This window comes from Macrobrachium rosenbergii, chromosome 21 (genome assembly GCF_040412425.1).
Source record: "Macrobrachium rosenbergii isolate ZJJX-2024 chromosome 21, ASM4041242v1, whole genome shotgun sequence".
In the NCBI taxonomy this organism is placed as follows: domain Eukaryota; kingdom Metazoa; phylum Arthropoda; class Malacostraca; order Decapoda; family Palaemonidae; genus Macrobrachium; species Macrobrachium rosenbergii.
In genome coordinates this window covers 43,076,773-43,086,772 of record NC_089761.1, presented here as the reverse complement: position 1 = coordinate 43,086,772, position 10,000 = coordinate 43,076,773, and the positions used below count along the sequence as shown (strand labels likewise).

General features: G+C 36.9%; 1 protein-coding gene across 1 annotated transcript in view; it reads left to right on the top strand.

The window, feature by feature from the left end:
• Syn (synapsin) overlaps positions 1-10,000 on the top strand; it is a 186,131-nt gene that overhangs the window by 149,834 nt on the left and 26,297 nt on the right. The window contains exon 13 of the mRNA XM_067122817.1: positions 4,596-4,700. Within this exon, the coding sequence (XP_066978918.1) occupies positions 4,596-4,700 (105 nt within the window). The remainder of the gene's footprint in view (positions 1-4,595; positions 4,701-10,000) is intronic.

The following is a 10,000-nucleotide window of genomic DNA, read 5'->3' as shown; positions in this document are numbered from 1 at the left end:
ATATATATATATATATATATATATATATATATATATAATTCATGTGTGGGCGTGTGTATTTATATTCACTGAATGCCAAAGACAGGAAGAGATATGGGGGACTGGAAAAATGCTGTCTTAAAGAAGCAGATACCACTTCCGCATTGGCACTGAATGAAAAATCACTGGCTCTGTATCATGATCAGTTACTGCTGCAGTGTGGGGTCTGCGGTGGGAGGTTGTAACCAACATTCTTTAGAAGTTTGAATTTCAAGTCAATGCCCCCTGTGTACTTGTTCCATGTGAATAGGTTTCATCTACCGAAATAATGATGATAATTTGCACATTCCGAGAAGTAATAGTTATCCCCATTTTTAAATCATATCTCAGAAAGAACTTGATAATCATGTCGACCATTTCTGTAACGAACATGTATTATGCGAGAGTAAAGAATTAATAGATCTTCTAATTCATCGGAACAGTGAGATCCCTAGTTATCTACGTAAGCGAATCCTTATCACAGAGGAAATCAAGACAGGAAATATATTCAGTCTCTTTGAATGGGACAGATTGCAGCATTTCGTCATGCAAGATATATTTCCCCTGGTTTTGTTGGCGTTCCCCTGGTCTAACCTTTCCCAGCAACGTAAAAAAAAACATAACGGTAATAGCAACGAAGAATGGCGAATAAAGCATAGCGAATGATAACCATCATATACACACCCAATAACACCCAGTTTCCCCGAACCATTAATCAACCACCCTCTCTCTCTCTCTCTCTCTCTCTCTCTCTCTCTCTCTCTCTCTCTCTCTCTCTCTCTCTCTCTCTCTCTCTCTCTCTCTCTCTCTCTGTGCCACAGCATCACCCTTGGCCACATTTTAGCGAAATGAGACAAGTTTTAGTCCAACACCTCCTCCTCCTCCTCCTCCTCCTCCTCCTCCTCCTCCTCCTCCTCCTCCTCCTCCCCTTCATCTCTCCATTACCTCGACCCAAACCACCATTACGATCGCCCACGTAATGGCCTAACATAGGTAATTTATCATTGAAGAGATGTGGGTATAGGTTTCATGTTTCGTTTCAGTAAAGTACACAGTCTGTTTGTCTATAAGCGATTGTTTTGAAGGCTGTGAACTTCATCTATCTGTCTATCTATCTATGAATATATACACATATCTATATATGATATATATATATATATATATATATATATATATATATATATATATATATATATGCAGTGTCAACAAATGAAGTTTTAGTTGATTTTCAAACCTAGGCTGTTAACTTGGCTGATCCGTCTTCATAATAAAGCTTCCTCCTCAGTATTTGCGGTATTCTGGAAAATGACTCTCTCTCTCTCTCTCTCTCTCTCTCTCTCTCTCTCTCTCTCTCTCTCTCTCTCTCTCTCTCTCTCTCTCTCTCTCTCTCTGGATATATTTATAGGAGGACAAAGATGAATGAGCATTTTTAGAAAGATAATGTTTGCTTACAAGACTCAGCAACGGATAATTTGTCGAAACATTGAGCTAGTTGTCATCTTGATAGATTTTTCATTAATTCAGAACGATTAATCAAAGCAGATATTATCAGTAATGTATATTCATAAACATTATTAGAGAGAGAGAGAGAGAGAGGACTGGAAAATGATGTGCTGCAGAGATGAAAAATAGTATCAGTGAATCTGACAATTAATATACAAAAGCTATCCATTATAAGTAAATAAAAAAATCAAGTTTTGGCAAATACAGAAGACAGAAAGATTCTTCTTTTGTAGTTTTTAGTTTTTGAGGAATATTTGTATAACAATAGAGAATTCTTTAGCTTTTTCAAAGGCTCTTGCCCTCTTCGTCAAAAGAAATTCCTTCAGACGAAGGAGGCAGGGGCCCTTGAAAGCTGAAGTCTTCTCCATTGTTATATAAATAAACTTCAGAAAACTATGAAGGAGGGCTCTTTTTGTCTCCCATAAAATCATTCTTTTAAAAATTATTCTTTTCACGTGTACGAAGGACGTGAAAGGGGCAGAATCCATTTTACTTCTGAATGAAATGGACTGATTTCCATCGACGGTCTTATATCAACTAATGAAATTTGATGCTGCACAGGAAATTGGAAACTTTCTCATCAGAGATGAAACATTGATTTATGTATGAGTAATTTGCATTAAAGAGGTGATATATAGGCCCAGAGAGCGCTCAGGAATCTATTTCATTCATCCATATTCATCCATGAAGCGATCCAGTCTACCTTTTCACTGCTAAGCCATTCAGCTGATGAGGAAACCTACATGGGAATGTTCGGACCAATAATTATTCATCTGTGGCGGATAAGCCTCGCTCGAGCTATTGGGGGGAATTGACGTATTCCGGCGTCGCTGATTAAAGGGGCCTTCGCCTCTGTTGGCTGTGAAGCGTCCTGAGGTCCACACTAGGGTCTTTTACTCAATTTCTCACCTTATCACACTTGTCAATGGGCAAGGTCCATGCTGGCATAAGACTCACTTAATCTAAACCAATCAGTCAAATACATTTCAGAACTCAGAAGGGGATATTAAATTTAATATTTTTAAAGTCATCTGTTGATTGTTCAGTTTAAAAGAGTTTTTATCCTTGAAACACAAAATCAAGAAAGGTCGATTTTACCATTTTACGAAAGGGCAAAATTAAACCTATTTTTTTCCTTATCGAATATTGTTTCTATTCATTCAAATTTTTATTGTGTTTTTATTTTCAGTAACTTACTAAAATTAATTTTTTTAGGCACGCTGTGTAAACAGTTACCCTTGATCTTTAATGTATTTTCTAATGGTTAAGCATATTTGACCAGTAACCATGTAGAATTTAAAGACGATAGAAATCATTTTGAAGTTTTCTCGCTTCATTGCGTCACACAACTAAGAGAGGTGTTGAATATAAACATAAATGACTATAATATTTTCCTTCATTTTCTCTGTTTTTCTTTTCGAACTTCTTTCAGTCGATTTTATTGCCTTCGGTATTCTCCTTACGTTCTTCATTATTATTATTATTATTATTATTATTATTATTATTATTATTATTATTATTATTATTATTATTATTATTATTATTATTATTGCTGTTGTTGCTAGAGAAAATAATCCATAATTCTGAAACTGTACAAATTATATATATTATATACATACATACATACATATATATATATATATATATATATATATATATATATATATATATATATATATATATATATATATATATATATATATATATATATTCATGTACAGCCTTCGACAATCATTTCTCCATTTCAAGACTCATGCTACTACGATTTTTTCTAAATTTTATTATTATTATTATTATTATTATTATTATTATTATTATTATTATTATTATTATTATTATTATTATCATTATTATTATTATTATTATTATTATTCATTGAGTTTTTCTGCAGCTCGCAACAATCATTTGTTCAACATGTCAGTTCTTTCCTCCGTTGTGTATACTTTTTTTTCGAATTTTGTCTCGCCATCCCTTTCAGTTATTTTCTCTTTCCTTTGTCACGGACCCTACGTACATTCTTCTTTCTGTTTTGCATTCTTGCATTCTTGCGTATTCGTAAATATTGCAACATATAATGTGTGCGGTATTTCAGTATTCCTGCCTCCATTTTCTCCTTATATTTTCTTATATCCCATTTTTCCCTCGGTCCCTTGCATTTGTTATTTTCGTAGTGTGGTGATTCTACCAATATCTTTTGCTTTCTGTTTTCTATACGCAATGCTTTCATTTGTTCAGCCGTCAAGCAAATTGCAACCATCAAGTCGTCCGGTATTTCAGAAACCTTTTCTTGTGTTTTTTGTGTTGTTTTTTTTTTTTTTTGTCTCTTAATCTCTTTTCTTTATTTTTCTTTTGGCTTCCTTCTGTCGTTCATCTTAGTTTTTCATACATATTGCAACATTCTGCTGTGCAGTGTTACGCAAAATCTTGTCTTTTCTCATATTGTTTCTCTATCCCTCTCGTTTATTACTTATTCCTTTGGCTCTTTCTGTGCCTTGTTCTATGTTTTTTTTTCATAAATATGACAGTTCATCACAAGAGAAATCATACATATCGCGACAATATGTATTTCATTATGCCATTTGGGCACATTTCCTCTCTTGTGCAATTTCTATTGAAGTTAATGGCATTGATAATACTATCTTTTTATCAAGACTTTAAATCAGTCTGCTTCTTTTTCTCTTCATTTTGTTAAGTAAGCTGTTGCTACAAAAAACAAAATCTCTCCAGGAATGATATTTATGTTATCTTTAAAAGAATCTTACTGCAATTTCATGCTTATTATTTTACGAGCTTGTTGGCGCGCGCTACGCTGCGCTGGAACCTGGGGCTGCCCGTCATGTCTCCCCTACCCTCCTGATCCCCTACTTACCCCGTTCCCACCTGGGGCGGACAAACAGGTTTGCACGAGGAGGGTGGATGTGTCATGCCTCCTCTATCCTCCCGATCCCCTACCTAACCCCGCCCCCCACACGGGGCGGACAAACAAGAAGGATCCACTCGGATTTTATTATCATAGAAGATTCCTTTATATTTTGACTGTAGATAAGACACTGACATCTCTTCTTTTCTTACAGGACAAGCCATGGGTCTTCGCACACTTACTCGAAGTTCAGAAACGCCTTGGCAAGGAGAACTTCCCACTGATAGAGCAGAATTACTTCCCTAACCACAAGGAGATGGTGAGTCTGTTTTTATTTATTTATTTATTTATTTATTTTTGTTTCTCATTTTGTGTATATTTTCTTTCATTTTATCAATTTTCTTGGGGTCATTTTGCCTTTCGGAATCTCCATATTGTAGCTGCTTTTTCGTACTTTCTATGATAAAGATTTTTTTATTAATCCTGTTACAGTTGCATTCTGTTTTTCTCATTCCACTCACCAGAATGATATTCTCGTCAGCTTTGCTATATTTGTATGTTTTTTACATCTGGGCTTCTTCTTTTCTTCATTTTCAATTACCTAAATCGTGTTAGTTGCGCGAATCATACTGGAAATTCACTGTTATAGTTTGTTCATTCCCAGACATTCCACTGTTCTCATTTCCTCTCACTGAAATCTCGTTATCTTCAGGAATCTCTTTCTGTATTTCCTCTCAAAGGAAATGCGTCGCCACATTTTGCTGATTTCATGAAGCACTCCTCTTATTCACTTCACTGGCAGAAATGTAATCCCCTTTTTATCTAACGCATTTTCGTTCGCAAGAATTAGTTCAAATTGGCAATCTTATTCGCTTAACTCAAAGAAATGTAATAATGTAATTTTTTTTTTTACCTCATTTTCATTCGCAAGAATAACAAGAACAAACGTTAAAATTAGTTCCTTCACTTGCACTTAACGGATGCCCCTTCCTTGAATTCCTTCTTTCGTTCCCAATTAAAGGAAATGCAGTGACATATATCCTGCCATTTCAACGGGTCTTTTCCCCTCATCTCGAACCCCACTGTCCTCATTTTCACCAGACTTATATCCCTCCCCTTTCTTCATTTCCAGTCCAAGAAACAACCTTACCCTGTTTCCCGTTCTCATTACAGTTATGGAAGTGTCGTGCTAATGTGATTTTCATTCACAGATGCATCACGGTTCCGTTTTCGCATTTCGAGCTCGAAGGGGTTACAGTCTATTTTGAATATATAACAAAAACAGAAGCTCTGGAGGTGATTGTCTTAAGATGTTTGGCATAAACTAATAAGTTTGAGTTTCGTGTTTTATTTTATTTTCGTGACTGCGTTACAGAATCGAAAATTCACTTCAAGCTGTTGCTGTTTAGAACAAAATATTTTACAGGCATCGTTTGGAAAAGTTACTTGAAGATTACGAGGACCAGGAATACAGTTAAGCATGAAATGAGAATTTATTGGAATAAAAAATATATAGCGTTACATAAATATCAGATTAGAGCGCGAAAATGTGTTTTTAATCCTTGCACTTTGTCACAATTTACCTCAGGAGAATTCCGCCTCTTCACGTCAGTCATTTTTTACAACTCTGTAATGAAAGTTCTATTACAGTAACAGTTCTTTCGGTGCTTGCTATAAATGCTAGCATTTGTCAACGGACAGACAAATAGCCATCTCAATAGTTTTCTTTTACAGAAAACAAAAACGCCTTTCAGTAAGCTGAAATACAGGTAATCCTTCAGCTATCAATTACCTTTTCGAGACTAATCAGATTAACCCTGCCAAACAGATTACGAAATATTTCTTTCAAAATGACGATTAAGCCATCAAACGCTGGCTATTTTTACCTTTGGCATCATTAACCCAAAGCCAATTCCTGCAGGTGACGTGGTTCGTACGGTAATATAACCGAAGTTAAGCGGATGATAATTACTTTGTCGATATTAATTGACTGAAATAATTCGGAGCATAATTAGGAGGAATGATGACACTGATCAGTATCATCACTCTCGTCTCAAAAAAAGAAAAAGAAATAAGTAATTCAGTAGAATTTTTCCTGTGAAAGGATATAAGGGAGGAAATATTGCGCTTATGATAAGTTCTTCCATATCTTACGTTTCAGAATTTCAGTTGCATTTTTTTTACCACAATTTATATTCATGCATATTTATATCGATATAGACCTTACAGTCTTGAGATTAAAGTTCCCTCACTAACAAGAAAACTCAGGTTCGATCCCCGAGTTAGGATGAGCGATTTAGGAGCGTATCGTTAAAACAAACTTTGTCTGTTCACCTAAGTAGTGCATTGTGAATCTAGTAGTTAGTCGATCGTGGTGATCGCAGCAAGGGTGGAGAAGGGCATAAGGCTGGCACTCATCCCAAAATATTGTGGAGAACCAGAAGGCTAAAACTTTTAGACCCACCCTCTCATATATATAAATATGTATGTGTGTATATATATATATATGTATATATATATATATATATATATATATATATACATATATATATATATATATATATATATATATATATATATATATTATGTATATATACATGGGTACTATATAGATTGGGAGAGAGAGAGAGAGAGAGAGAGAGAGAGAGAGAGAGAGAGAGCACAAGATCTACAGATAAGCAAACCAAAGCAATTCACTTTCGGTCCCAGTCCCATCGCTACATCAGCACCGCCGGTATACAAACCGATAAACGATTATTCCCGAGCAAACCCACATCAAAGACCTTTTTCATAAAAACATTAAAAAGATAAAACACCGACTTTGTTTGTTTACGCGGCTGTCTGGCTGTCTGGCTGTCATTTATGGCGGACTGATGCAATGGGGATAAAAGTGTATGCATTTTGTTTCTTTGTTTTATTTCTGAAAATGACGTCAGATAAAAGTTATGTATTCAAGCGCTTTTTTTTTTTTTTTTTTTCATCTGCCCGTCAACAAAACTTTCGAAAAACTACGGGATGGATTTCAGTTAATTTTTTTTTTTTTTAGAAGTGTTGGTTTTGGACCAAGGCACTTTGGGTCAGGTTTTGATATAGCATTTTTAGTTTTCTGTAAAAGAAAACTACTGTGCCGGCTTTGTCTGTCCGTTTGCGCTTTTTATGTCCGCCCCTAGATCTTAAAAACTACTGAGGCTAGAGGGCTGCAAATTGGTATGTTGATCATCCACCCTCCAGTCATCAAACATACCAAATTGCAGCATCTAGCCTCGGTAGTTTTTAATTTATTTAAGATTAAAGTTAGCCATAATCGTGCATCTGGCAACGATATAGGACAGGCCACCACCTTGCAGTGGTTAAAGTTTCGTGGGCCGCGACTCATACAGCATTATACCGAGACCACCGAAAGATAGGTGTATTTTCGGTGGCCTTGATTATACACTGTACAGAAAACTCGATTGCGCCGATTGCTTCTTATATCATGGCCTTGACAACAGAAATTTGTTATAAAACTATATTTCCTTGGTTATTGGCTGATGAATAAACTTTATTTTCTTATGTGAATTCTGCATCATTACTGATTAATGTCGCATAAATGTCAATACTTTCTTTAAAGAAAGAAAGAAAGAAAGAAGAAGCTGCACATCGGAAAAATGATGCAGAGCAAAGGGCCGTTATTTATTTCTTCGAGTTTATCATAAAACTTCAAGGAGTGGATATCGGGAAAATAATGTGAGCTACCTGTGTATCTTAAACAATGATTGGAGAAAAGCTCTCTCTCTCTCTCTCTCTCTCTCTCTCTCTCTCTCTCTCTCTCTCTCTCTCTCTTCTTCTTCTTCTTCTTCTCTTCTTTAGGACTCTCTCTCTCTCTCTCTCTCTCTCTCTCTCTCTCTCTCTCTCTCTCTCTCTTCTCTTCTTCTTCTTCGAGACTCTCTCTCTCTCTCTCTCTCTCTCTCTCTCTCTCTCTCTCTCTCTCTCTCTCTCTCTTCTTCTTCTTCTTCTTCTTCTTCTTCTTCTTCTTCTTCTTCAGACTGTCTCTCTCTCTCTCTCTCTCTCTCTCTCTCTCTCTCTCTCTCTCTTCTTCTTCTTCTTCTTCTTCTTCTTCTTCTTCTTCAGGGCTCTCTCTCTCTCTCTCTCTCTCTCTCTCTCTCTCTCTCTCTCTCTCTCTCACACACACACACCTTATTCATTTCTTCTCCTCTCTCTCTCTCTTCTCTCTCTCTCTCTCTCTCTCTCTCTCTCTCTCTCTCTCTCTCCTCTTCTTCTTCTTCTTTGGAGCTCTCTCTCTCTCTCTCCCTCTCTCTCTTCTTCTTCTTCTTATTATTCTTCTTCTTCTTCTTCTTCTTCTTCTTCTTCTTCTTCTTCTTCTTCTTCCTCCTCCTCCTCCTTTCAAGTAAGAGACGAATACCGATAAACGAGCTCGTTTTTGTGGGATATATTTACATAACAAAATTCTCGAGGTGACACTCTTCATTTTCGTTGCTGCTCCAGCCTTCCCCCTCTCCTTCCCTCCCCTCCCTCCCCTCCCCTCCTTTCCCCTCCCCTCCCCCCCAAACCCCTACCAGATAGTCGCCTACCCCCCATTCTTTCCACTCCTAGGCCCACTCCCTACACCACTCCCTCTCGAACAGCACTCTTATGCGAGCCTCTTCCCCGCGAAGATACCATTCTTTCAACACATCATTTCCATTTGAATTAGTTTACCAGAGAGGAAAAGAGACACAGAGAGAGAGAAAGAGAGAGAGAGAGAATTCTTCTGTTTGTCTGTAATGTCCACTAGGGGCGTATGTTTTTCCCAGTTACTCTTCCGAGAAGATTTTAAAGAGTGAAAAGCTAGATCAGTTTTCTTCTTCTTCTTCTTCTTCTTCTTCTTCGTCTTCTTCTTCTTCTTCTTCTTCTTCTTCTTCTTCTTCTTCTTCGAGAGAGAGAGAGAGAGAGGATGTTTCCCTTTATGATTTTCCATGTGACCAAACTGCAAAAAAGTAGAAACATAGAAAAATGGTACGGAGAGTTCATGCGGCAACTCTTTCAAAAACAAAGACTAGTGTTATCAGGTGCGAGGCTGTGGCACCTGCGGAAATGTAATTCTGGTTATCTTTTATGGATAATACAATTTGCTCTTCCATAACCATCCTTAAAATTTTATGAGGTTTATATTGTTCTAATTTACATCACTCTCCACGACATCCAGGTCGTTCGTGGCCTTTTGGAATAGAGGCAGACGGACTGGCAGAGAGAGAGAGAGAGAGAGAGAGAGAGAGAGAGAGAGAGAGAGAGAGAGAGAGGAAGACGTCTTTGTAGTAAAATAACACAGAGAGGAGAAGTCATTGTGCAAAAGTTGAGGAAATAACTGAGAGAGAGAGAGAGAGAGAGAGAGAGAGAGAGAGAGAGAGAGAGAGAGAGAGAGAGAGAGAGGAAGACGTCTTTGTAGTAAAATAACACAGAGAGGAGAAGTCATTGTGCAAAAGTTGAGGAAATAACTGAGAAAGAAAGAGAGAGAGAGACGTCTTTGTTGTAAAATAACACAGAGAGGAGAAGTCATTGTGCAAAACTTGAGGAAATAGCTGAGAGAGAGAGAGAGAGAGAGAGAGAGAGAGAGAGAGATTAATTTTCAGTGCAGTTAAT